Raw genomic sequence first — 27,999 nt, forward strand, 5'->3', positions numbered from 1 at the left:
TGGTGGACAAAGATAGTTAAGAGAATTGAACAGATCTGTAATTTTTTTTTTTGGTAGAAATTCATGTGGGGATGTGTTCCTATCGTTTTGGTTACTGAAAACCTCTCTGGTCCCTGTGACCATGGGCCATGCGCCCTAAGGAAACACCTGGTACCACAGATGCCGGGCCAGTTGTTGTCGCTCTGCCATCGCTCCTGCTGGCTGAGGGTGACCACACGCCCAGGCACGTGCTTGGTCACAGCTGTCGTGCGGCTCTCTCCAGACCTGACCGAGGACCGCCTGGTGGTTGAGCCCGGGGGGCCGCTCTGGACTGCGCTGAGAGATTGTTCCCCTTGTCACTTGCCTTGTGTTGGTTCCAGGGAAGCTGCCCGGGAGTGTCGCAGGAAGAAGAAAGAATATGTCAAGTGTCTTGAAAACCGCGTGGCTGTGCTTGAAAACCAAAACAAGACCCTCATTGAGGAACTCAAGGCCCTCAAAGATCTTTATTGCCATAAAGCAGAGTAACTGTCTTTGACTCGGACCTTGTTTGCTCTGAACTCTAATCAAGGCAGGAGGTGCAGCCATGCTACTAATTGCCATGTGGAATGACTTGTGGAAGGGACCCCGGTGACCCTTGAGAACCCAGTTTGGCTTTAGTGTTTGAAATTGAACGAGACCTCTTGTCCCAGGATGGGGAATGCAACCACGATCACACTTCCCAAGCCTCCTTCAGCCTCCTTGTCAGTAGCGTGCATGCGAAAAAATGTTTTGTTTGCCCTTTTGCTTTCTATTTTCTTTCAGGGAAGCTGCTAAAGAATGTCGACGTCGAAAGAAAGAATATGTCAAGTGTCTGGAGAGTCGAGTCGCGGTGCTGGAAGTTCAAAACAAGAAGCTTATAGAGGAACTGGAAACCTTGAAAGACATTTGCTCTCCCAAAACAGATTAGTAGAAATATTTAACTATGAACTGATTACAACCTGTACAGTTGCTTTTGAAGGCAATACAATATATAGCCAGCAAGAATTATGGCTTTTTTTTCCTCCTTTGTATCATTCAGCGTATTTTCTAATCTCTAACATTCCCAAACTGCTTCACTGTACGTAGTTAACTCTTAGCTGTAACTTCAATTTTTTTTTAAAAGAGACAAACTGTAAAAAAAAGTCTGTAACAGATTCTTAAAATGCAATATTTCTAAGACTTGTTCCAATGCCACATATTTGCAGTTCCCAATCTCTGTGTCATGAATAGTGTCCTATGCAATAAAAACTTTTTGCAGATCTTTAAAAATCATTTTAGGAAAGGGTGATCAAAGATAAATGCATCCAGCAGTACAATAAAAATAAACCACAAAAAAATACCTCAGGAGAGAATGGAAAGAAAGAAGGAATGGAAAGAATCGAGTGACATGCCTATGTGAAAATAATAGCCTATAAATGAATTTATGGCATTTGCAGATTTTTATATTGGTTGCTTTGTAAAGAAAATATTGTATTGCTGTCCTTGAATGCCAGAGTTGACAACAGTTTTTAATAGAACCATGTTGGTTACACTTTGTAGTGTTTGTGCTCTTTCAACTATCCGAACATTGACTACAGTTTTTACTCTACGGTGTAATATAAAAGATCTTGCAGAAGCTTTTAGTGTTGGTTTGCTCTTAAGGTGATGAAAGGTGACACATATTTTAATACCTGTGCCGAGTTACAAGTTCAAATTGTATTTGCAGACCTTCACGGGCTCCACTGCCCATTTCCACAGTGAGCCGTGTTTTCTGCCATGTGTTTTCTGCCATCGTCTCAGAAACCCAGCCCCAGGGCTTAGCTGTATACAGCGGAGTAGCTCTGAGAGATTCAGCTGGTGTGATGGACTAGGCCTCTCTGCACATGGTCTGGAAATCTCCTGCTGGTGATCCTCTATTGTGAGTTGTGGCTAACAACCATGGGAGGGTTTGGTTTTTTGTTGTTTTTTTTAAATATTTATTTGTTTGGCTGCGTCAGGGCTTAGTTGCGACACACGGGATGTTTTGCTGCTTCATGGACTCTCTAGTTGTAGCAAATGGGCTAAGTTGCCCCACAGACTGTGGGATCTCAGTTCCCCAATCAGGGATCCCATCCAAGCCCCTTGCATTGCAAGGCAGATTCTTACCACTGGACCACCAGGGAAGTCCCACCATAGGAATTTGAAAGGAAAATCTAGGACAACTCAAGATTTTATTTTTCACTTTGAGATAGCTACTTGTTAGATCAAATACTTTTGAGTCAGCACTTTCAGATGAAGTTCATTACGTCGAATGGGTTATTACTGGTATTCACATCTCATCCTACTTTTATAATAAAAAACCTCGAAGACATGTGTAAGCCCAAAGCCCTGACCGCAAGATACTCTGTCACCTCACTCACTCATGGGACATCTGCTGAAGGCCTCCTGTGGGCTGGACTCAGCTTAGTTTCTGCTGTAACTCCCGACCTGTGAAGGCTGCCCCTCCCCCAGTTTCAGCAGTGGAGCTGGCTTCTGTGTGCAGTGTGGGGTGCAGGATAGGAGGCCGCTGTGTGGCATCTTAGTGCCACCCCATGTCATCATCCCTTATCTGTAACTCCCAGGAGGCCAGGTGCACCGTTTGCGGCTTTCTCTAGAAATACTTAATCCACCCAACAGAGCCTGAGCTCTGAATCTCTTTTATCTCAATGTTTGTCTTTCATTCTACAGAGAAGTAAGATGAGGAAGGAAGATAAGAAAGAAAAGAGGAAAGGAAAACCCCAGGTTTCAAGTGAAGGAGAAGGGTGCTTGGTACTCATGCAGTTACCATTCACTCCATCACTCAACCTTTCATTCAGTTGCTCAGAGTCTGTGTAAATGAGATGTATGTTCAGAAGTGTGGACACTGAGGGGGTGACCCAGGGATTGGCAGACAGGGTGTAAACAAGTGGATGCAGGAGATGCAGTAGGTCAGAAGGGGAGGCAGATGTGGGCGAAGCCAGACGGGGTCTTCCTGAAGGAGGCAGACTTGGGAGTGACTGGAAATGCAGCGGTGAGGGTGTGTGTATCTAGATGGGGTACGGAGCAGACCCCCTCCTAGGAGAAGAGTCAAGGAGATGGAGGAGGTGAAATTAGGACTCATGGAGGGGGAGTCCATTTGGTTCGACAGCAGCTGTGCGTATACATGTGTACCCCACTCTGTCATTTCAGGGGAAGGAGATTGCATCTGACTACTTGGGACCCCCAGATAGCCAATGCCCCCCCCCCTTTTCCCCAGTAGTTTAAACATGAGGAAATGTTATCATCTCATGAGACACCAGGCCCAGAGATTCAGTGGGAGATTCAGTGGCTCAACACGGCCTCACGAGCATCAGCTCCCTGTATAGGCTGGCCTCTCAATCCTGGTATCGTTGCCTGGATACAAGCACCAGAGGGCAGCCGGCAGCACCTCTTCTGGTTGTCCTGTCTTCAGAGCAAAGAAAACCTGCACAGAAGACCTTCTGCAGGTCTCACCAGCTGAGTCTCACCTGCCAGACGCTCGTCACCCCCTTCCGCAGCTGCTCACTGGCCTGGAGAGTGGAGTTAAAAGCTTTGGATTCCTAGTGAGGATGCAACCTCTGGGGCTGGGAGGGCGGCCAGCTTCTGTGAAGCATATGGCCAATTGGTGTTGAATAGAACTGGATTCCAGAAGAGCCAGGTGTGGGCAGCTAATGGGGTCTCCCGTATTGGTGATGTGTGAGGCTGCAGCTGGCCAGGGGTTGGGGACCTTGGTGGGACTTGAGGCTGGAGTCGCACAGGACTTCCCCAGATTCTGGCTTATCTGATTTGTACCTTGGAACCTCATCTTTTGCTGCTAGATTAGCACAATGTGCTAGCTCTCCACCCAGCATTAGCAGATACTGCCTGCAGCCTCCTGGTAGATGGAGCCAGAGGTAAGTTGGAAGCTGTGTGAACATCGTTTGCCTCATGCAGCAGTGCTGCATGGAATCCAGAGCTGTCACTGTGTCTGTGACTTTATTCTTTTAATCCTAAGAGTTTCTGCACCTGGACTATTTGAAATAGAAATTATTGACCCTAGGTTGGAGGATTACACCACCTTGTCAGATTTAACTAGGTGGCTTGTGACTTGAAATTGCTCAAAATGGAAGAATAGAGGGAGGACATTGCTGGGTGTGTGGCCAGGAGCTCTGCACTTACCCGAAGTAGCACCATTTGTATCAGCAGCCTCGCCTCTCTGCTTCCTTCATCAGCTCTTCTTATGTCCAGTAAGGCTGTGCCTTTGTGCCTAAAATACATTTTTAAAGTATGAGGACTCTTGAGACCAACACACTGCTTCTCTAGTCCTCAACCAAAAATCATGGCGTGATTTGGGCACATGTGCGGCACAGGCTGCCCCTGAGACTCAGCCAGCCCTGCTGAGTTATCAGCACTTCACAAGCTTCTCGGCAGCTGAGGTGCCAGATCTGAGGTGCCGCATCTGAGGTGGTCCTAGAGACACCCAACCCCACGCCAGCTACTCAAGCATGGCACAGTTTAATCTTTATGCTTTGTGGGTAAGCTTCTCTATAAATCCATTTTCTCCTAAGCACATTTCATATTCCTACATTTCAGAATTACAAATGTATTTTTTTAAAACACAAACCATTGTTAACACAGTGTTCGTACTTCAAAGATTTATTTTGCCACAGGATACTGTGTGATGACTTATGACGAGATTTAAGATAAGTCTCTTCACACATAATTCCATCAAAGATGTAAAATCGCTCAGTCCAACTCTTTGCGACCCCATGGACTGTAGCCTACGAGGCTCCTCCATCCATGGAATTTTCCAGGCAAGAGTACTGGAGTGGGTTGCCATTTCCTTCTCCAGGAGATCTTCCTCACCCAGGGATTGAACCCAGGTCTCCCGCATTGCAAGCAGATGCTTTTACCATCTGAGCCACGAGGGAAGCTCATCAAAGATGGAAAACTAATAAAAGTAACCTTGCATTCTGTTACAGTAGGTTGTATGTGCTTAAATAAAATGCAACCCTTCTTATTTCTAAGCCAGTCTTAGTTTTCAGGAAGATAGAGGTTTTTGTTTTTTCAGATTTCCTTATTAAAAAAAAAAAATGTCTGCTTGTTTGTAAATAGTACCAAAGCTCAGTGTGGGTTGCACTGCACACACTTCATTACCATTTGTTTTTACTTTTTTTTTTTATTGTTTGGCCAAGGGATCTTAGTTCCCCGACCAGGGATTGAACCAGTGACCCTTGCTTTGGGAGTGTGGAGTCTTAACCACTGAACTACCAGGGAGTCCATGTTCTTGCTTTTAATCCAGATCTTTACCTTTCCTGGGCCATCAATCAGATTTGGAGATAAAGCCTTGCTCCGAATCTATGAATTCCTTGGATCTTTGTGCAGAAAGAGTCAGAGTCTGAACTTAACACCCTTTCTCCTCCCCTCTGTGCCCCCATGGCTTCTGCCCACAACCCTGAGGTCTGGGGCGGGGGATGAGGAAGCCTGTGAGGCTCGACTTTCAGCTCCCCGACTGTCCGGAGGGAAGGTGTCACCTTTAAAAAATAAATTGTATCCTTTTACTTTTCAGAAATCAACTTTAGTTTTTAATATAGGTAAGACATATTTGAGGTTGAAAATTCAAAGGATACAAAGGTATAGAGTGCAAAGTCTGCTTCCCATCCCTGGCTCCCGTCACCCGGGAGGCAACTGCGGTCACCAGTTTCTTTTTTGGGAAAGAGATTCATGGATGATGCCTCCTGTTTCCTTAGGTCGCTGTGCCGTATTCAGGACTGTGATGAGAGGTTTCTGGAAAGAGACCTGCGGGGTCAGGCAGGATGTTCGTCGCTACAAGTGAGAAAGGGTCTGGAAGGAGAGAGGGTCAGGGCACGTGGCAACACTGGCACTTCATGGACTCTTCTGTTACATCCCGAGTCCTGTGGAGGCTCCAACCACACAGCTGTTATCCAAAGCAATGGCTGCCATTCACTGAGTGCTGTCCCTGTGCCCAGCACCAAACTGCATGCCACACGGGCTTATCGCACCTAATTCTCATCAGTATTGGTGCTTTTACCATCACCGCCATCTTCCATCTTGCAGACAAGGAAGTAGACTTGGAGAGGGTGCGTGACTTGCCCAAGGTCACACAACTGCTAGAGCTCAGGGCCGAGAGCAAACCCGGCAGCGAGCAAGGGAGCCAGGACCCAAAGCAAGAAGGTGGCCGGAGGGCACGCGTGCTGGCCAGGTGGGTGGTGGCTGGAGACACTCTGTGGCCCCACTGGGTAGACTTAAGAACGCCTGAACCCTTCCTGTTGTAATGAACAAGAGCATGCATCCATTGCTTTTTAAAACCTTTTCTTTTATATTGGAATGTAGCCAATTAACATTGTTGTGATAGCTTCATGTGCACAGCAGAGGGACTCAGCCATACATGGACCTGTATCCACTCTCCCCCAAACTCCCCTCCCATCCAGGCTGCCATACAACACTGAGCCGAGTTCCCTGTGCTAGACAGGAGGCCCTTGCTGGTTATCCGTCTGAGAGCATGCATCCATTTCTCTCTGGTGTTTAAAATCCATGAAGCCAGTCAGGAGAAAATGGTACTACAGATTGAGGATTAGATGTTGGGATATCAAAGCTGCAGACTTACACATTGGAATAGAATCCCCAAGCTAAAAAGAGGTGATAAAGGTGTAACTTACTGCTTTCATTTTATAGACAAGGAAACCAGATTTCAGGTTGACTTATTTAAATGTTGATAGTTACTGGGAATGGTGAGATTAGAAATACTCAGAACTCTTAACTCCATTACCACAATGCCTCTCTTTTTTTATAAACTGGATTTTTTACCAGCTTTTGGTGAAAGCATAGTTTTCTGAGAAACCATTTGCCGTTATGACCCCTGAAACAGTGGGAGGCTGCCGGACCTTGCTGGATCCATCCATCTCTGACGTGGTACAGAATTCATGAGCAAAATGCCCTTAGACTGAAACTGGCCTTAATGAAGGAAGGGGTGTCTACTTTGATCCGGATCATGTAGGTTAAGATTTTGACACCTGAAGACTTTATTTAGACAAATGTTACTTCACTTACAGTTATTTATGAATATGCTCAAAATGTGACTGAAAATTTTCCAGCTCACAAGTCTCTGCCTTGCTCAATCTTAACACGGCTGCACTGAGTAAAAGGAAGTATTGCCAGCCCAGAAACCACTGTGGTTTTCAATGCCTTAGAAGATTTACCTTCCCATAACCCGACTTATTGATTTTACTTCTTCAAAGGACTAAATTAGTCATAAATAAGAGAGACTATACTCCTTTTAGAAGATTTCTCTCCATGTTAACTAGTTATTTGAAAAGTTTTATTGATTATTTTATCTGATTTTTTAAATCAAATTTGTTATTTTAATAGTTTTATTGATTTTTATATAATTAGATGGACATTTTAAAAATTCTTTTAAATTTACAGTTTTAATGTATAATAACTATACAAATTAAAGTTTATATAACAGAACATATAACTAGTCCAAAACCAGTTTTAAAGGACTTTAATATTTGGAAGGAATGATGCTAAAGCTGAAACTCCAGTACTTTGGCCACCTCATGCGAAGAGTTGACTCATTGGAAAAGACTCTGATGCTGGGAGGGATTGGGGGCAGGAGGGGAAGGGGACGACAGAGGATGAGATGGCTGGATGGCATCACTGACTTGATGGACATGAGTCTGAGTGAACTCCAGGAGTTGGTGATGGACATGGAGGCCTGGTGTGCTGGGGTCGCAAAGAGTTGGACACGACTGAGCGACTGAACTGAACTGAATATTTCCAATAGGACTAAATTTCTAGTTTTCTTATTGAAGATTATTGTGGTGTGAGGGTTTTTTTTTTTTTTTTTTACTTGCATATCAGTTCAGTTCAGTTGCTCAGTCATGTCCGACTTTTTGCAATCCCATGGATTTCAGCACACCAGGCTTCCCTGTCCTTCACCAACCCCTGGAGCTTGCTCAAACTCATGTCCATTGAGTCGGTGATGCCATCCAACCATCTCATCTTCTGTTGTTCCCTTCTCCTCCTGCCTTTAATCTTTCCCAGCATCAGGGTATTTACCAATGAGTCAGTTCTTCATATCAGGTAGAGTTTCAGCTTCAGCAAATATCATCGGTTAAATGATTTGATAGCTATGATCACTGTAGATTTGCATAAGCAAATATTTGAAAAAATTTCCTTATTCCTGCTACCTGACTTTGGTGCTTGGTAACTTCAAACCCCTGAGGCCCAGGACACAGGAATTTCTGTGGTGAGAGGCAGCCACAGTCAGCATGGTTGGTGATGGAGATAGGTTTGATGGAGATCTTTGGAGATAGGTTTATGGGAAAATCCTTCATGTTTGTCTTGGCTGACACTCTGTGGTCATATAGTGTACTGCAATGAATTTGGCGTGTGGGAGTAACTTTATTGAGATATAATTCACATGCTGCAATTCATCTAGTTCAAGTGTACAGTTCAGTGACTTTTAGCTGTGTAATCATCACCACACTCTATAAGTTAGAGCATTGCCACCACTCCACTAAGATGGTTCATGCCCATTTATAGTGAACTAACTTGCTTTTATTTTGCTTCCTGTGATATAAAGAATGGTAAGAAATCCAAAAATCAAAATGGCTGTCTGAGGAGGCCTTAAAAATAGCTGTGAAAAGAAGAGAAGCGAAAAGTAAAGGAGAAAAGGAAAGATATAAGCATCTGAATACAGAGTTCCAAAGAATAGCAAGAAGAGATAAGAAAGCCTTCCTCAGCGATCAATGCAAAGAAATAGAGGAAAACAACAGAATGGGGAAGACTAGAGATCTCTTCAAGAAAATTAGAGATACCAAGGAAACTTTTCATGAAAAGATGGGCTCGATAAAGGACAGAAATGGTATGCACCTAACAGAAGCAGAAGATATTAAGAAGAGGTGGCAAGAATACACAGAAGAACTGTACAAAAAAGATCTTCACGACCCAGATAATCATGATGGTGTGATCACTCACCTAGAGCCAGACATCCTGGAATGTGAAGTCAAGTAGGCCTTAGAAAGCATCACTACGAAGAAAGCTAGTGGAGGTGATGGAATTCCAGTTGAGCTATTTCAAATCCTAAAAGATGATGCTGTGAAAGTGCTGCACTCAATATGCCAGCAAATTTGGAAAACTCAGCAGTGGCCACAGGACTGGAAAAGGTCCGTTTTCATTCCAATCCCAAAGAAAGGCAATGCCAAAGAATGCTCAAACTACCGCACAATTGCACTCATCTCACACGCTAGCAAAGTAATGCTCAAAATTCTCCAAGCCAGGCTTCAGCAATATGTGAACTGTGAACTTCCAGATGTTCAAGCTGGTTTTAGAAAAGGCAGAGGAACCACAGATCAAATTGCCAACATCTGCTGGATCTTCGAAAAGCAAGAGAGTTCCAGAAAAACATCTATTTCTGCTTTATTGACTGTGCCAAAGCCTTTGACTGTGTGGATCACAATAAACTGTGGAAAATTCTGAAAGAGATGGGAATACCAGACCACCTGACCTGCCTCTTGAGAAACCTATATGCAGGTCAGAAAGCAACAGTTAGAACTGGACATGGAACAACAGACTGGTTCCAAATAGGAAAAGGAGTATATCAAGGCTGGATATTGTCACCCTGCTTATTTAACTTCTATGCAGAGTACATCATGAGAAATGCTGGGCTGGAAGAAGCACAAGCTGGAATCAAGATTGCCGGGAGAAATCTCAATAACCTCAGATATGCAGATGACACCACCCTTATGGCAGAAAGTGAAGAGGAACTAAAAAGCCTCTTGATGAAAGTGAAAGTGGAGAGTGAAAAAGTCAGCTTAAAGCTCAACATTCAGAAAACTAAGATCATGGCATCTGGTCCCATCACTTCATGGGAAATAGATGGGGAAACAGTGTCAGACTTTATTTTTTGGGGCTCCAAAATCACTGCAGATGGTGACTGCAGTCATGAAATTAAAAGACGCTTACTCCTTGGAAGGAAAGTTATGACCAACCTAGATAGCATATTCAAAAGCAGAGACATTACTTTGCCAAAAAAGGTCTGTCTAGTCAAGGCTATGGTTTTTCCAGTGGTCATGTATGGATGTGAGAGGTGGACTGTGAAGAAAGCTGAGCACCAAAGAATTGATGCTTTTGAACTGTGGTGTTGGAGAAGACTCTTGAGAGTCCCTTGGACTGCAAGGAGATCCAACCAGTCCATTCTGAAGGAGATCAGCCCTGGGATTTCTTTGGAGGGAATGATCCTGAAGCTGAAACTCCAGTACTTTGGCCACCTCATGCGAAGAGTTGACTCATTGGAAAAGACTCTGATGCTGGGAGGGATTGGGGGCAGGAGGAGAAGGGGACAACAGAGGATGAGATGGCTGGATGGCATCACTGACTCAATGGACGTGGGTCTGGGTGAACTCCGGGAGTTGGTGATGGACAGGGAGGCCTGGCGTGCTGCGATTCATGGGGTCGCAAAGAGTTGGACATGACTGAGCGACTGAACTGAACTGAAGATATCATTTGTAATTTGGGATTTCATCAAAACCAGGAGATAATTTTTTTTTTGGCTGCATCACACACTTTCTTGGATCTTAGTTCCCTGACCAGGGACCAAACCCATGCCCCTTGCTGTGGAAAGTGGAAGCACAGAGTTTTAATCATTGGACCACCAGGGAAGTCCCCATGTATTTTATGATGACAGTCTGGAGTTGCAGGAGAGAACCTGAGGCAGCCTATCGTTGGGCTGAGTTTCATTATAAAGATTGCCCTCATGTAGTAGCTGTGTCCTCACAAATGACTGGAACCCACAGGTGAGCCCCAGGGGCCAGGTAGGGAAGCTTCAGGGAGAGGTTGAGGGTCCCCTGGGAACTTGCATAGTGATCATTTCACCTGGTCAAGTTAAAACAAAGATGTCTCAGGATACTTGGAGCTTAAACTGAAGTGTTATCTGATCAGACTCTGATCTGATTTCTTCTGGAAACTTAGAGGAAAATTTCTAAAGAAAAAAGGACAGGCCATAGTAAAATGGGAAAAATACTTACTATTTTTTTGAGCCTTTGATCCTTAGAATTCTCATTTGTCAAATGAGATGCAAAATATGATAGAAACACATAAATTGCCAGATTAATGTATTTGGAGCATACTTATACTAAAAAAATTTTACTAAATTTTATACTAAAATTATTTTTAATCTGAAATTTAAATTGTATTGAGTACCCTGTATTTTTATTTGCTAAACCTGCCAACCATATATACAAACCTTAGTCATTCTTCAAAAAATGTTATGTGGCAGTCTGGATAGAAGGGAAGTCTGGGGGAGAATAGATAGCATGTGTGTGTGTGGCCGAGGCCCTTTGCTGTGCACCCGAAACCACCACAACATTGTTGAGTGGCTGTACTTCAATATAAAACAAAAGGTTTAAAATGGAAAAGATTCCTTATCCACTTGAAAAAAAACCTTAGTCATTCTTCAAAACATGACTGTCGTATTTGCTAAAAATGCATATATTCTCTTAGTCAGTTATCCACCCCCCCAAACCTTCCTAGGAAAAATGACTATGTTTGAAGAGGAGTTTTAAAGGTGGCACGAGTGGTAAAGAATCAGCCTGCCAGTGCAGGGGACACAAGAGACGGGTTTGATCCCTGGGTCGGGATGATCCTCTGGAGGAGGAAATGGCAACCCACGCCAGTATTCTTGCCTGGGAAATCCCATGGACAGAGGATCCGGCGGGCTACAGTCCATGGGATTGCAGAGTCAAGACAGGAAAGCACACACTACTGCATATTATTATTAAAGAACAGATGAGAGCCTATGAAAATTCCAAAACTGACCACTCAGTTCAGTTTAGTTCAGTCGCTTAGTCGTGTCCGACTCTTTGCGACCCCATGAATCGCAGCACACCAGGCCTCCCTGTCCATCACCAACTCCCAGAGTTCACCCAAACTCATGTCCATCGAGTTGGTGATGCCATCCAGCCATCTCATCCTCTGTCGTCCCCTTCTCCTCCTGCCCCCAATCCCTCCCAGCATCAGAGTCTTTTCCAATGAGTCAACTCTTCACATGAGGTGGCCAAAGTACTAGAGTTTCAGCTTTAGCATCAGTCCTTCCAAAGAACACCCAGGACTGCTCTCCTTTAGAATGGACTGGTTGGATCTCCTTGCAGTCCACTAGATGGAGCCAAATTGTTAAACAGAAATAACAGCCCATCCCCGGGTCCGCTTAGTCTCAATGGCATGTCAAAATGAACCCTATTTGAGAATCACTGTTCTGAAAGAGATGGGTTTTTAACTTCCTCAAAATAACATAATTAACATATCCAATGTCTAAAAAAGGTATCAGACAACATATGCTTTTCAACAAGAGTATGCTTTGCGTTAAACATTTCCCATTTGCCTTGAATGGAGATGGGGAGGAGAAGGGAGAAGGTGCAAAGTCACAGGAAATACCCAGGTAACAAGCCCTAAGACTGACGATGTAATGCACTGAACCTAAAACTGCAAATCAGAATCAAATACCAGGAAAACAGTGTAGGAAATCGCCAAGCTCCATTCTCTCCACCAGTGGGATGTTACCTTCCCGGCAGTCCTCTGACTAGAGGGCGAACCAACTCATTTTGCTGTTGCTTCCTCTCCCCAGACCTGGAAGAGATGGGATTTTTCTATTTTCCTTTCCTGTTTCAAGGGACTCCCTGGCACTCTGGTTTAAAGTAAACTTCTGTTTTACCCTTGCATTTTCCCACAAGATCATTAGTGTTAAAAATCAAGCTCTTGTAATAATGTACCAGCCAGCCTGGGTTTGCCCCTGGAAATACAAAGAGCATTTGGAATTTAGAAAGTCCTGTCTCTTTTGAAAGCCTGATTTGCAAGTTTGTGATCTTAAAAATTTTCGATAGCAAAGGCTAGACTGCACAAACATGTTTTTCTTTGTATTCTAGAAGAATCATAATTCTGCCTGAGACAAATAGATGCTACCAACAGGGCATAGGGAGGTCATGTACATGGAGGTACAGGGAGAGAAGGACATCATCTAATTAAAAAGTAATATCCATTATGATTTTTCAGCATGACAGTGAAGCCAGCTTTATCAAGTACTTTCTAACACCTGATGTTTAGCCAGTAGTTATTCAGATCCAAGCAAACAGAAATACATCCTACCTTTAATTTTATTACAAGTTAATCACTAAAGGGATATTGCCTATAAACCTAAATCATACATAATGGCCCATCTCTGGGAACCCTGCCTCCCAGGTAATGAGCATTATGCTAAAATACCTTTGTTTAGCTCCCAGGAAACATCCTAACCAGACCCATCTGTGAATGACTTCAGGGAGAAAGAAATTAACACATCCCCTCCAAAGGCTGACCGGAAACAGGAAATGTCTGACTTTACTCTCTCCCTTGTTAGTATAAAAGAAGCCTGAATGCCAACTCCAAACAAGCTGCTTATTTGGAACACATCCGTTATTTTTTTCAGGCTTCTGGCTTTCCTCTTAAAGTTGCTATTCCTCGCCCCAACAACTCATCTCTTGACGTACTGGTCTGTCATGCAGTGAGCAGTACAAGCTTGGACTCAGTTAACACATGTACATTTTCAAGTGAGATGGACAAATATCCCTGCTATTTGGAGGTCATCTGTTGGGGCCACTCCAGCCATCCACAAACACTAGAACAAACAGATGTTCTCTGTTTCTCAGTGGCTGAAGTATTATAGAAGAGTCTAAGTGGCAAAATAATTGTTCTAAAAGAATTTTTCCAAATGACTACCCACTGTTAAAAATTTCAGCACTGTAATAAAGAACTTGCTAGGAAACTGGGGTTGTAACAGTTATGTTTTGGTAGTTAAGTGTTGCAGAAAGTTGAATAGTGTTTTGCCATTACACAGCAGAAACTATACATCTGCAGAAAGACAAACGAACAAAATGAGAAAAGCAAACGCCATTATTCTGAGTTTGCAATAGTAAGGGGGCCAGCCACCGTCACTGGTGTTTCGGTGGAGACTCAAAGGTGGGCAAGGAGTTGGGAAAACTTTGTAAGATGGAGAAAGGGAGGTTTCAGGTGTGCCTGACCAGAGGCTGGTGGCAGGGGGCAGCTGAGGGTGGATAACCTAGAACCAGGGATCTTACGTGATTGGTTGGGGGTCAGATTTGACTCCCTCTGGCTGGCTTTAAGTTGGAAGCAGGGGCAAAATTAGGAAGGTGTGTCCGTTATTCATCAAGCCCTAGCCATCTGAGGCCAATTGTTACAGAAGTTACTATTTAGCTTCCTGGCTTGTTGCTAGAGACAGCAATCTTGCTTCCTCTAAGTTTGATTTCAAGGAGGCTGGCTTCTTGGGCTGGTTACTATGGATAAGCGGTTGGTCTCTGGGGTAGGTGGCTGCAGGTCATGGGTCAACCTATTGCTCTGATGGTCTGGCCATTGGGTTTCTGTACATTCAGTCTCTCCCATTCCATTCCTTAATCTGTAACAGAAAAAAAAAAACTAAGCAGATACACTCAGATGTTGATGAGAGATAAAAATTAAAATTTTAATCATAATGTGAATTCCCTGGTGGTCCTAAGGTTAGGACTCTGTGCTTCCACTTTATCTATGATTTGATTTCCCAGGTGCCTCACATATATAAGTGGAATCTTAAAATATGTGTCTTTTTGTGACTGGCTTATTTCACTTGGCACAATGTCCAGGTTGGTTCATATATAGCATATGTCAGAATTTCCTTTCTTCCTTTTTTTAACAGCCCCCCCCTCCACCTGCTGCTCCCTGAGAAAAATTAGCGAAGATTTCATCTGAGAATAATGAACTCACAGCAGTGCCCTTATTTCTCTTAATTTCACCTTTTGGAAATAGGCCTCAATTTCCCTCATTTGTAAGATTGGGTCATAATATATACCTGTTCATGTGCCCACTGCCTAGCACAAAAGAGGGGATGAGGGGCTGTTAGGTCTCCCCTGCTAGTCCCCTCAAGATGGTTTTCCCCTGTACCCCATCTCCCCCTACTCAATTTCCTTTCTCTTCTTTTGACCCTCCTAGGAACTGAGAGAGGGAGGGACCAGGGTGAGCTGTCAGTCATGACATGCAGAGGTCATGGCCTGGCGGGGAAAGCCTGAGAGGGAAGTAAACTCACTAGGCCCAGGACAACATAGGGATTCTCAAGGGGAAATTCAGCCTTTGTAAGGCTGGAAAATATTCCGTTTTCCACACCACATTTTGTTGATCCACTCATTTGTCGAGGGACCCTTAGGTTGCTTCCACCTTTTGGCTACTGTAGATGCTGCTGCTGTGAACAGGAATGTACAAAAATCTTTTTGAAACCCTGCCTTCAAATTTTTGGGGGGAGTACACTCAGAAGTGGGATTGCTGAATCACACAATAATTTTATTTTTATGTTGGGGGAATTCCTCTGGAGAAGAAAATGGCAACCCACTCCAGTATCCTTGCTTGGAGAATCCCATGGACAGAGGAGCCTGGCAGGCTACAGTCCATGAGGTTGCAAGAGTCGGACACAACTTAGCGACTAAACCACCACCACCATACTAGTTTATATAGCAGCTGCACCAGTTTACATTCCTACCAGCAGTGCACAAACACGTTTCTTACTCCTAAGTTTGATTTCCTGGTGTGCTGGTCTGGAGTAGATTGCTTATTTGGTCACTTAGTCGTGTCTGACTCTTTTGCGACCCTCTGAACTGTAGCCTGCCAGGCTCCTCTGTGCATGGGATTCTGGGGCAAGAATACTGAGTGGGTTGCCATTCCTCCTCCGGGGATCTCCTTGACCCAGGGATTAAACCCATATCTCCTGCACTGGCAGGTGGATTCTCTACCACTGAGCCACCTGGGAAGCCTGTGGAGTAGATCAGAAGCAGTGAATTAGAAGGGACCAGCAGGTGAAATAATAGTGTCATCTGGCTGAGAAACAAGAATTCTAAGAAGCAAAACTAGCACTTTGGATTATTACAATATTCAATAATGTATACTTAACGATGCTTTGGAATGTAATGAAAACCTTAAATTATGTCTGATTTCCCATTCACAAGGAGGCAGACATCTATACACATTTTAGAAAACAGCCACTGATAAATATGTAAGTAGTGAAACGTTTGATTATATTATTTCTGAAATGAAGAGTGCTATCAAAAATGGTGAAACTTTTCCAAGGGTCCTTTAAGGAGGTCTTTTCATTTACCCAGGAGTTTACTTAAATGGACCTCTTCCTATAATGCCACATCAGTGAGACATTGCTGTTTCCATGTATAATGATCATACAGGGGCCTTTTCAAACTTAAACCATGATGTAATAAGGACATACACTATGCCAGAATGATATTTTCAGGTAACCGTGTTTGTACGGTAGTGAAATGTTTATTAATTAAGGAAAGCACTAATCCGTTGAGTTGGGAAAACATTCTCCAAACCATTGGAGAACAACAGGTCTAACAGATAATTACCATTTGGGGGTGTATATTGAACTGTCTTATGTACAGAGCACTAGGAGTCTGAGAGAAGTGAGGAGGTGACATATGGCCTGAGAAGGGTCATGACCTAGTTATGACACACAAGGGACATTATTACAGTGTGTGGGCTGCACGTGGGAAGAGGGGGTGGTCAGAGAGGTGTGCCCTTTATCCCGGGCAAGCCAGGCCTGGGGTCCTGGAGATGCAGGGTGAGCTGGGAGGCAGATGAAATGGTTGTTGGAAAGCTTACTCAGGGCTCACCATCAGAGATCAAAGTCAAGATTAGGGAATCCAGAGTAACCCGAACAGAAGGTATTGTGACTGAGACTACATAAGTCACTGATGGTTAATGGGCTTCCAGGTGGCACAGTGGTAAAAGAACCCACCTGCCAAAGCAGGTGATGTAGGAGATGCGGGTTTGACCCCGGTTGGGAAGATCCCCTGGAGTAGGAAATGGCAACCCACTCCAGTATTCTTGCCTGGAAAATTCCACGGGCAGAGGAGCCTGGCGGGCTATAGTCCATGGACTCGCACAGTTGGACATGACTGAATACGGTGCCCTGATAGTTAAAACGGCAGAGGCGTGTGGGGACATCTCACATAATGAGGTTGTGCGTGCCCATTTTTTTTTAATGTTTTCCCATCTTGAAATGGGAAAAGTGCTGCTGTCCTTTGTTTGCCCCACATCCTGGCCCCTTTGTGAAGTCGGCTGTGTTGTCATTTTAGGGTCACGGTGAGGAAACTGGGCGGTGAGCCCGACGTCTCTTCAGTCACATCATGTCAGGAGCTGAACTGGGACTGGAATTCCCTGCCCTGGAGCTTTCTGCCACCAGGTGAGCCTTGGTCCTGTTATTTTCCAGTGCTAAACATCTTCTCCTTCCTAGAAAAAGCTTTTGTTTCTATTTAAAAAAAAAAGCTTTTTGTTTCTAAGACACTGCCCACTATGTGGGCTGTGAAGCCTGGAGGGTAGCAAACTCAGTCAAACTTGCAGGTTAGTACCCTGGTTTCCTCAGCAGTTTTAGGAGGTGGCCTGAAACTAAGGTGACTTGGTTTTTGAAAAGTCTTTTTTAGAGACACTAGATTTTTGGTGGCTGGCACTGAGACTTCTATTCAGTACAGATTCCATACTAGCCAATAATCCTTGGCTGGACTGATGATTTCTATCTACTACTAAGTCACTTCAGTTGTGTCCGACTCTGTGCAACCCCATGGACTGCAGCCTACTAGGCTTCTCTGTCCATGGGATTCTCCAGGCAAGAACACTGGAGTGGGTCACCATTTCCTTCTCCAATGCATGAAAATGGAAAGTGAAAGTGAAGTCGCTCAGTCGTGTCTGACTCCTAGCGACCCCATGGACTGCGGCCTACCATGCTGCTCTGTCCATGGGATTTTCCAGGCAAGAGTACTGGAGTGGGGTGCCATTGCCTTCTCCCTGATTTCTATCTAGGTGAAGGTATTCATCTGTTTTACAGGCAATGAAGCAATGGCTTTTGCATGTACATCTGACACTTCAGTGAATATTTCAGAAAATCACTCAAATGTAAGACTACTGAGATTGCTTATGTTATTTAAGGCTTTTAAAAAATTAACTGGATTGGTAGCGAATGAATCTTGGCCACATTTTCTTTTTCAACTCTAAGTTCCCTTATTCACTAGTTGTATCTTTAAACCTAAGTTACCACTTGTTGATTACAAACAGTTCAAGGCATTAAAGTATTCTAGAATGTTCTGCAAACAAGTGCAGTTTAGGATGTATACTTACAATTAATCGCTAGGTGGAGTGGGCTCCCTTACTTCCTAACTCACCTCAATGGTAGAGAAAATAACCTTGGAGCTTTGTTCTACGGATAAATGAAGCACTTTACCTTGGTCCAGGTTAAGTTGCTATCAGAGTCAATACTTCCCCTGTAGCTGGTTATCATTAGATTTTCCAGGGGCCTGTGGGGGGAGGGGTCACTGGAAAATAAAGTGACAGAAGAGCACTGGTGGCACAACAAAGAGTCTTGGTTATCCCACAACGGCCTTACAAATGCCAGCGGCTGCCATGGAAACGGGCCACCGGGTGGGTGGAGCACACACACTCGGAGCAGGTACTTAGCCTGAGCTTGGGGCCATTTTCCTTCTTTTGAACAAAGGTCCACGTCCTGGGTTAACTTGGCTCAGTGTTTTCTGTCTTCTAGGAGGTGATTCAGGGAGTTGTGCAAATGACTGGTTTGTGTAATTATGGCTCCCTGATTCAGTTGAGGTGGTTTCTTTATATAAGCAGATATTTATAAATTGTTTGAGCTGACAGTGATATTGCTCATGTTTTCAGTACTGTGATTCCCTTAAAAATTCTGCTTAAAAATACCCAGCTTCTGTAGTTAAAAAGTTTGAAGAGCAGTAATAAGCCATCCCCCCAAGTTTCATATTTACTTCTCTACAACAACCAAAACCTCAACAGCGATTATGGAGATGAAGGAAAAAAAAATTCCCAAGTACTTCTGTCTGCTGAGAGCAGGGTGGGGTTAGCTGATCCAGCTGGAAGCTTTCTAAGAAGGCTGAGTGTTCAAGGACAGGGTCTCAGGCTGCACTGCTTACCTCCCCTCGCCCCCTCCAGCCCCACACCTGGGCCAGATCCATGTGAGAAAGTGCCCCTGCATTCAGACTTCCAAGGGCTACATCACAGGAGATGCTGGGGCTAAAGGCATGGGTTTTTCCTGAATAACGCCTCTCAACCTTGCTGCCTTTGGTTGGGAGGGCTGAGTTCCACAGAAATAACAAGGCTCCCCTCTCTTCAAGTCTAGAACTAATCCTAAGCAGTCACTCCCAAACCACTTCAAAAAGAGGAAAGGAGAGAAGCAAGGCTCACTAGAATGTGTCTCTTTTCCACTCAAAACATCTGCAGAATCCTCTCTCGTTATTCCAGTCTGCTTTCCTGAGCTCCTGTTCAGTGATTCCTGGAGGTGGGGCAGGAGGGTGATCTTGCAGACAAGATCCCCACTTTGGCCATTTCTCAGTAGTGTGACCTTCCACAGATTTAATGATCAGAATTAGTGTCTTTATTTGTAAAATGGAGGATAGAAGCATAGGCTTGGTAGTAAAAACAAACAAAAAAACTTAGAATCCAGCAGGTGTTCAATAAATGACACCTTTCACCATCATATTGGCACCATTTCTCTGTAAAATGGAGAATAAAAGCATAGGCTTGGTTTTACATATATGTATATATACATATATATAAACAACCAACTTAGCATGCACCAGGTGTTCAGTAAGAGATGCCTTTCATCATCATCTTTGCATCACACTGCTTCTGTGGCCTTTCCTGGAACCCTCACCAGGTGTCAAGCAGGAGTCATTTCTGTCTTGAGGATTTTCATGTGCGTGTGATGTTTTAGTGGGAGGGGGTTGGCACTCTGGAAAATTACTGATGAGGCCTTCATACTTATCTTTCCTTTCCAGGCCTGCAGACCCAAAGTCATATTCTGAATAAGCCCTGCAGACACATTGCTAAGGGGAATATGGCAGGAACATTAGAGGAGGAGGTGGGATGGGGGCGGGTAGTGCACAAAAGTCGCTGTAGACCAGCAGCCATCCATCACTGGGCAACAGCCTGTGGCTGCCTTGCCCCCTGGTCGTGTCTGCGCGCTCCCCCAGATGGTGTTCTCAGTTGACAATGCCATTCTCTTCTGCCAATGACCCTTCAGCACGGAAAGCTTGCAGAAGTCATGCTGTCTCCTATGTGCCATTCTGTGTCTCCTTGTAAGCCCTTCAGCCCACATCACTAATATAAATCTGTTAACTGTTACAATTAAATAAAAAGTTCATGTGTCTGCATGGACATGCCGCACACATAGGGTCGAATGACTGCATGCTTCCTTTCACACAGCACCCACATCACAAAACAGCAACTGGAACAGATCACACAGTAACCATGCACCGCAGCCCTGAAAATCTGAATATTCACTGACTTGCAGTTACATTCCAGTCAAACTTGCCTGGGAAGCAAAAGGGTCGGAACTGCCTTAATAAAGAGAAGTCATTTCATCCTGTTGCTACCTCCGCACCTCTATGTGACTGCAGTTCTTTAGAACTTTCCTTCCTCATCTTGGCATTAGCACTTTGCTGTCATTCATTTTCCCAGTACTACTGACCTGGGCCCTTGGACTCTTTAATCAACAGACATTGACATGAGACCAGATGAGAATTTCTGACAAGGTTTTATGGCAGCTCACACTGCAGCACAAGGGAAGAAAGGCAAGGATCAGGTGTCCTTGCCTATCTGCTCCTTCACAGAGCTCCCTGGGTCCTTACATGGGGTGACGGTGAGAATGGATCTGCAGTCCAGGCAGGGGGCATGGCTCAGATGGTCTGTCCCTCCTCCTTGGCAGTGCCATATGAATAAATTGTGCAGTTTTTTGCTTTCTGCATTAGCACTTCAAAATGGCAGACTTGCCGACTACCGCCACTGGGAAGGGTGTGTAGTGGTCAACATCGGCCTACTGCATAGGCGGGAGGTCGTTTTTAATCACTTGCAGTTAACTTATCGCCTTCAGCACCATGTTGTTTAAGGAAGCTTCACCCCTTGGTCAGTCTACGGATGCCAGCTTCCTGTTGTTCAAGGAGGCGCTGTCCAGGGGCAAGTGTCCTGGCAGATGACCCAAGATCCCAGCTGATCTCATTTTCCTTTGAGGGGTTCTACACCCTTTGTTCTTAAGGGTCAAGGAGCCGAATGTCTCTTCTACTGGAGCTTCTTCCTGCCGAGACCCTAGCCTAGCTGAGAGGTGCAGAAGTCCCTCGCTGACTGTTCCAAAGACCTACAGGGACCAGGGTCACCTTCTAGGAATGGGTTTAAATCCTTGGGCCATCAGGAGCCTCACTTGGAACTGTTGAAGCATGGAAGACACAAATCTAACTAAAGATTAAACAGGCAGGCTCTGAATAATAGCAAAAGAACTACTACCACTAGAGGGCCCAGGAGAGGCAAGAACCAAGGAATGTAACAGGATGAAGCCTTTGACTGAGTCCCATATAGTTTGGGCAGTGGGGTAGCTGAACCCACATAGCCATTTAACTTGTTCATGAATTTCCTGAGTATTTACTTCAACTCCCGCTGAGTTGTTGATGCATGTTCTACAAGTTTTGTTAATCACTGCATAGACACCCCCTTGTTCATCCAGAAGATGATCCAGGGTTATTGTCAAACACAACATTGGCTAAGGATCTGGGGACTCTTGGAGACCCCTTAAAGGCATCACCAGTTGTTTTTTTGGCTGCACCAGGCATATCTTGCAGGATCTTCGCTCCCTGACCAGGGACTGAACCTGCACCCTTGGCAGTGAAAGCATGGAGTCCTGACCACTGGACCACCGGGGAATTCCCATCACCGTTTTTTGAGACCAGGTTTTCTATGGCCTGTGTGAGGTTTCTTAAGATTGTTTCGTGATAGGCAAAACCCCTCAAGGGGCAGCCAGACCTATGGCCGCCCAAATTCCTGCCAGGACTAGTCTGAGTGCCCAGTTATGTCTGTTTTGAGAGGTGGCATTATTATATGCAGTGGTGCTTTGTCCTTTAGCGCCCAATCGGCCCAAAGTGCATTCTCCTCGGAAGTGAACATTGTCTAAGCATGGGTAGGCCATTGCTCGGAGAGGCCAGGAGAAGGAGGAATTTGGGCTCCCTTCAAAGGGTAGTTTATTCTGCGGTGGACCACAGAGGAATAGATATCCGGCAGGGGTACAAGCTTGGCGGGGTGAAGTAGAATTAAACCATCGACGTAAAAGGGCACCCCAACGAGGGGCATTACTGCACCTGGGGGACAAAGGCCCTCCTTCTAGCAGTCCCCCATCTAGTTCTGAGTTTTCCTCTATTTCCTCCTCATCACTGAAAGCAGAGGGGGTCTGATAGGTGAGCCTCCAGGCCGGGGCTGCTGTTCCTCTCCAATGCGTACAAGATGTGTTGGGCTGGGTGCCTGGGGAGAGCAGAGATGAGTCCACACACCAGTGAGTCTGGTTAGGGGTGCAGGAGGAGCTTAACGTGGAAAATGACATTGGATAAATAGACAGTGAGCTTCCTGCATCAATAAGGCAGGCATCTGTCTGGCAGGGGCAACAGGGTTTTCCTTGCCCTGTGCAGAGAAAGGGCCGCTTGATCCAGAGACCCGTTTGGTTCCAAGGGTCTGTAAGCTCTACACACCCCATTTCCTCGTGATCTTCAAGATCCACTATTAGAAGCAGTGTGTTCCTAACCGGTTCAGAAGTCAGGGTGAGATTGACATCCTCATCTACCGGCACAATTTGGAGCTGAGGAATCCCCTCTTGTGGGTGGGGATGACAGGTCCAACAACTGGAGAGATTATTTCCTGAGGCCAAAATGCTGGAGAAGTTGACGACTGAGTTCTCTCTCCAGGTTCCCCTCTCCTCGTTGTTTTGTCCCCAACCCCTCCTTAGGAGAAGGGCCAGGAGAAGAGTCCATGTTTCCCATCCTGTCATTGGTTCTGGTCTTCTAGGCTCTGAGGGTCCAAAACTGCTTATCTGGGGGGGGGTGGCTGAGCAAACCAGGAATATGTGACCGAAAATGCAATGACAAAATTAGCAACCAGAAGTCCAGCCTAATGCATCACTTTTTACTCATCAGTTGGTGGTGCTTTTCTTCTGCATAAGAATCTCAGGTCTTCAACTGGCTCACAGGTGTGTTCTTCCGTTGTAGCCTGTGGGGTTTTTGGAGGCAAGAGATTTAATCTAGTTAAATGTAACTAACTAGGTATTCCTTGTAGTTCACTGGCAGTGAGGGTAGCTAAAATTACTCCTTAGAGGCCCTTCCATTTTGGTAGCTGATCTTCAGGGGATTCCCTCCTTCCAAGTTTTAAGAACTTGGTCCCCAAACTTAAGTCATAAAGAAGCTGCCCCTCTGTTGTATCCCTAGTGGGCGCTGGTGGTGCCTTGTTGGCACTAGCCAAGGCTGCTTCGTGATCCTGTTCCAGGTTAACAGTACATTTGTAGGCACTGGCTCAATTCCTCACACCAGTGGTAAGGAAGGGCCTCTGCTAGGTCATGTCAAATAGGCTAAACTTCAGGATACCCTGGAAGCAATGTGTACCCCAAGGAGTGCAAGAGGAACCAGGGCTCATGAGTCTCTTGGCAAAGTTTTGTTAAGGTTTTCTTTAACGTATGGTTCATTTTCCCCTACTTTTTCCTGAAGATTGGAGGTGCCAAGAGGTGTGTAGATTATAGCTAATCCCCAAGGTGTTCGTTAGGCCTTCCTTTGCTATGAAGGAGGGCCCATTATGGCTCTGGAGGGATTTTAGAAGTCTAAACCAAGCAACTGTCTGTCTCCTTTAAGAAAGACTCACAGACTTCAGTGGCCTTTTCAGATTGAATGGGGAAGACTTCCAACCATCCTGCAAAAGTATTGATGGACACAGGAAGATACTTTTATCCTGACTGTGGGGGGATCTGGGTGAAGTTCAATTGCCAGTCTTCCCCCAGGTCTATCCATTGGTGTTGAACTGGCTTGAGTAACGAACCAGGGATTGCATGGCCTTGCAGATTATTACGGGGATACAAATCACAAACAAGGGTCACTTGTTTTATTGTTCCTTTAAGCCCCTTTCCTGAAAAAGTCCTTAGTATCAAGTCCCACAGTGCACTCCTCCCATAGGTGGTGGCATCATATGAACCCTAATGAACCTTCATTGTTAGGCTCCAGGGATAAGAAAGTTGTCATCCTTTCTATACCAGCTTGTTCCAGCCTTCTTATAGCTCCATTTTTCAGCATCCTCTTGTTCCTGTGGGGAATACTGGGGAAGGCAGGCCATTCAGGGTGGGGAGACAATCACTAGGGCCATGATTTGGTGATGCTCTGCACCTGCACTGTGTGTTTAGGGACTTGCTCAGCTTTGTCCTTTCTTTGGGTTATAAAGGACCTGTCCTTCTGAAGGCCCTTACAGGGAATTACTGGCGCCTGGGTCAGGAACTGCACTGCTTCTAAAAGAGCTAAGATTAAATCTTCATGTTTGATGGCAGAATCTCTAGCAGTTAACATTCCTGTCTCTCTCCAAATGGCAGCATGAGCATGTACATATCATATGGAATCCATATTTAGAATCAGTAAAAATATTTTTCTGGGCTGAAATCTGGGTGGTGGGGCCTTGGCTTCGCTGATTTTATATAAGCTAACTATGTGTGCTGTGCTTAGTCTCAAAGTCGTGTCCGACCCATGACGACCACATGGACTGTAGCCTGCCAGGCTCCTCTGTCCATGGGGATATCTAGGCAAGAATACTAGAGTGTGTTGTCTTGCCTTCCTCCAGGGGATCTTCCCAACCCAGGGATTGAACCCAGGTCTCCAGTATTGCAGGTGGATTCTTTACCATCTGAGCCACCAGGGAAGCCGTAACTATAGCAGCCTGCCATTTGGATTCCCATCTCTATAAACTACTCCCGTCAATGAACCGTTCAGCCTCAGGGTTGTCATGAGGTTCATCCAGAAGACTGGATCTGACAGAATAAGTTTGTTTTACTGTCTCTGTACACTGATGCAATAAATTTCCATTTTCAATAGCTGGGAGAAGTGCTGGGTTTAAGGCTTGGCACACCTTTGAAGTAATATCAGGGGCATCCATTAGAAGAACCTGGTATTTTGCTAACCTCCCTCTGGTTCACCAATGGTATCCTTTGGCTTCTAACACAGATTGCACCTGATGAAGGGTTAATTTATCTAGATGTTGTCCCAGGGTGAGCTTGCAAGCCTCACTGACCAGTAGGGCCATGCTGCTAACGCCTGAAGGCAGCTGGGGCATCCCAAGGCTACTGAGTAGAACTGTTCTGAGAAGTAAGCCACTGGCCGTTGATCTGCTCCCAATTTTGGGGTCAGGACTCCTAGTGCTATCCCTGCCCTCTCATGGATAGGGTGAAGGGTTTGTCTAAATTTGGAAGCCCCAGTGCTGGTGCTTTGCTCAACTCAGTCTTGAGTCTCAAAGTGCTATTGGTGCTCCCTACTCCACTGAAAAGGTTCCCTTTCTCCCTTCAGAGCTTCATACATAAGGCCATGCTTGGAATCCAGATACGGCAGAACCCAGACATTCCGAGAAAGCCTCGGAGTTGTCTCTTTGTGGCTGGAGGTGGTAATGCACGAACTGCTGTTTTCTGATCTATGGCCAGGGGGTCAAAACAAACCCTAAACATTGAACCTGTTGTAAAAGATCAGGCTTTGTTGAGGAGACTTTATATCCCCTTTCTGCCAGGAAACTTGGGACCTTAACAGTATTCTGATCTGAATCTTGCCTTATCTCACAACTTATTAATGGTCAGACATGAGTTTCAGCAAACTCTGGGAGACAGTGAAGGACAGGGAGCCTGGTGTGCTGCAGTCCATGGGGACACAAAGAGTCGGACATGATTTAGTGACTGAACAACAATTAATAGGTCATCAACATACTGGAACACAGCCTTCCACATTACAGGCCCAGTTCCATCAGTTCTTTTGCTAATGCATTTCCAAAGAGATGGGGGCTCTAGAGAAAGCCCCAGGGAAGCACTGTCCAAGTGCTTCCAGGGTATCAAGTTCCCTCCATTCAAAGGCAGAAAGGTGTGAGAGTCTGGATGAAGGGGGACAAAGAACATGCATCCTTGAGGTCTAGGAGAGAGAAGTACTGAGCACCCCTGGCATTTAGGTGAGTTGGGTGTATGTATGGGTTTGGCACTAACGGGTGAATGGGGTGGATGACCCATAAGTCTTGTACAAACCGGGGCCAAAACATATCCCTGTGAGGCTTTTTGGATGGGAGAATTCGAGTGCTGTAATAGGACTGACTGGGGTCAGTGGGCCTGTGTTTTAGGAATTTGGTGAGCAGAGCAGCAGTTTGATCTGCGACCCCTCCTCCCTGACAAGGTCTCAGGCTTTAAAAGATAGTGCCTCTACCAGGGGTATCTTCCCACAGGCTTGACCTCTATCTCCATCCAGGGAACAAGCTTTGCCTTTTCTGGAACAGATATAGTTCCAAACCACAGGATCCACCTGTTCCCTAATTTCTTGGGGAATATTTTCATGACTAATGGGTGGGGCATCTGGGGCTACTAACAAATGCATTCTCTGTTCTGATTTTCTGTCTTCTTGGCTCTTACCTGGTTGTAAGAGTATACTAACTCCCAGTTTATTTAGCAAATTTCTTCTGAGGCGGGGAAGAGGCCACTCAGGCATATACAAAAAAGAATGAGACATGAGATGACACCAGCTGCAAACTCACAGGTAAAGGGGAGGGGGTGTAAATCATTTTACGTTTGGCCGCCCATTAATCCCCAGTTAGTACAGTCGCGTTAGAGACGTGGGTGGGCTGGGGACGGCACAGCCGGGCAAGTCAGAACAAGGACACCGACCACTTATTCCAATAAACGGCAACAATACACTTCAGACATGGAGCTTTTAAAATACGGAGTAACAAAAAGACAGAAGGGAAAACACAAGTTTAAAAAAGAATAAACTCGTCCAGAATTAGACAATACCATGTTTACAGTGCCTCTGGCAAGCTGTACACACATTGCGGATGCCGAGCATTTGCTCCCTTTTGTTACCAGTTAGCACCTGCGTCGACACGTCGTGTTTCTGGGCCTCAGTTTCCTTGTATGGAGAATGGGGTCACGCCAGGTTCCACCCGCTAAAGCATTCTGTCCCCGGTCTCAGGATGCCTTCCCCGGCCATTTGGAAAGGGGGGGAAGGGTTGTTTCAGCTGCCTTATTTTGTCCTTCCGAGAGGCGAGAGGACTACCCTGCAGTGTGTGTGTGTGTGTGTCAGGATGGGGACCACCCTGCAGTGTGTGTGTGTGTGTGTGAGGATGGGGACCACCCTGCAGTGTGTGTGTGTGTGAGGATGGGGACCACCCTGCAGTGTGTGTGTGTGTGTGTGTGTGTGTGTGTGTGTGAGGATGGGGACCACCCTGCAGTGTGGGGGTGTGTGTGTGTGTGTGGATGCGGACCACCCGGCAGTTTGTGTGTGTGTGGCAAGATGGGGACCACCCTGCAGAGTGTGTGTGTGTGTGTGTGTATGCGGACCACCCGGCAGTTTGTGTGTGTGTGGCAAGATGGGGACCACCCTGCAGAGTGTGTGTGTGTGTGTGTGTGTGTGTGTGTGTGTGTGTGTGTGTATGCGGACCACCCGGCAGTTTGTGTGTGTGTGGCAAGATGGGGACCACCCTGCAGTGTGTGTGTGTGTGTGTGTGGCAGGATGGGGACCACCCTGCAAAGTTCTCGCACCCACAGCCGACTGCGTGGTGGGGTGAACAGGAGAGCCTGGCGCACCTGACGATAAACCTGCTGAGAGCGCGGCGCGGCCCCGGCCCAAGGTACATTCTGGGCTGACGACGGGCGGCTGAGGACGGGAGAGCGCCCCAACCCTGCCCATTAACTCTGACCTCTGAGAGTTTAAAGGAGAAAAAAAAAAAAATTCCCACCCTCCACCCCGACTCCCATCCGCCGCTGCCAGTGGCCCAGGCGCCGCACGCACCTCTCTTCCCTGCGCCGGTTCCTCGCGACACCACTGCACCGCCGGCGCGAGCGGGCGGAAGGCCGCCCCCTCCTCCGCATCCGCTTCCAGGGCA

At 45.7% G+C, this 27,999-nt stretch overlaps 2 protein-coding genes and 2 long non-coding RNA genes across 32 annotated transcripts in view; 2 read left to right on the forward strand and 2 right to left on the reverse strand.

The window, feature by feature from the left end:
* The window catches only part of CREM (cAMP responsive element modulator), a 67,700-nt gene extending 66,172 nt beyond the window's left edge, over window positions 1-1,528 (forward strand). For 15 of the 28 annotated variants that reach the window (XM_086334664.1, XM_086334666.1, XM_086334668.1 and 12 more), the window contains one exon: window positions 360-1,528. In XM_086334664.1, the coding sequence (XP_086190790.1) occupies window positions 360-504 (145 nt within the window). In that variant the 3' untranslated portion in view covers window positions 505-1,528. The remainder of the gene's footprint in view (window positions 1-359) is intronic. The other 13 variants (XM_086334655.1, XM_086334665.1, XM_086334667.1 and 10 more) reach the window with 2 other exon arrangements.
* LOC147361123 (uncharacterized) lies at window positions 26-27,983 on the reverse strand. The gene is made up of 2 exons (XR_015139782.1): window positions 27,906-27,983; window positions 26-4,237 (listed from the first exon to the last, which is right to left on the reverse strand). It is a non-coding gene; the product is annotated as an uncharacterized LOC147361123 (long non-coding RNA).
* Window positions 14,215-20,456, forward strand: LOC147361124 (uncharacterized). Of its 2 annotated transcripts, none has more exons than XR_015139781.1 (4): window positions 14,215-14,344; window positions 17,154-17,260; window positions 17,900-17,967; window positions 19,872-20,456. It is a non-coding gene; the product is annotated as an uncharacterized LOC147361124 (long non-coding RNA). The 2 variants fall into 2 exon arrangements; XR_015139780.1 differs by lacking the exon at window positions 14,215-14,344 and adding an exon at window positions 16,598-17,035.
* LOC147361125 (endogenous retrovirus group V member 1 Env polyprotein-like) lies at window positions 21,726-23,034 on the reverse strand. Its single transcript, XM_086334686.1, has one exon. It carries the CDS (start codon window positions 22,895-22,897, stop codon window positions 21,869-21,871), a length of 1,029 nt encoding a protein of 342 aa, XP_086190812.1. The 5' UTR covers window positions 22,898-23,034; the 3' UTR covers window positions 21,726-21,868.
* Window positions 27,984-27,999: the final 16 nt, after the last annotated feature.

This window comes from Bos grunniens, chromosome 13 (assembly GCF_055505025.1).
Source record: "Bos grunniens cultivar Pamir isolate PY7600 chromosome 13, Bosgru_T2T1.0, whole genome shotgun sequence".
NCBI classification, from domain to species: Eukaryota; Metazoa; Chordata; class Mammalia; order Artiodactyla; family Bovidae; genus Bos; species Bos grunniens.

What these genes read in the sequence shown, in the direction of transcription:
- LOC147361125 (XM_086334686.1), bottom strand. Translation starts at nt 22,897, where the DNA reads ATGACAGGATGGGAAACATGGACTCTTCTCCTGGCCCTTCTCCTAAGG.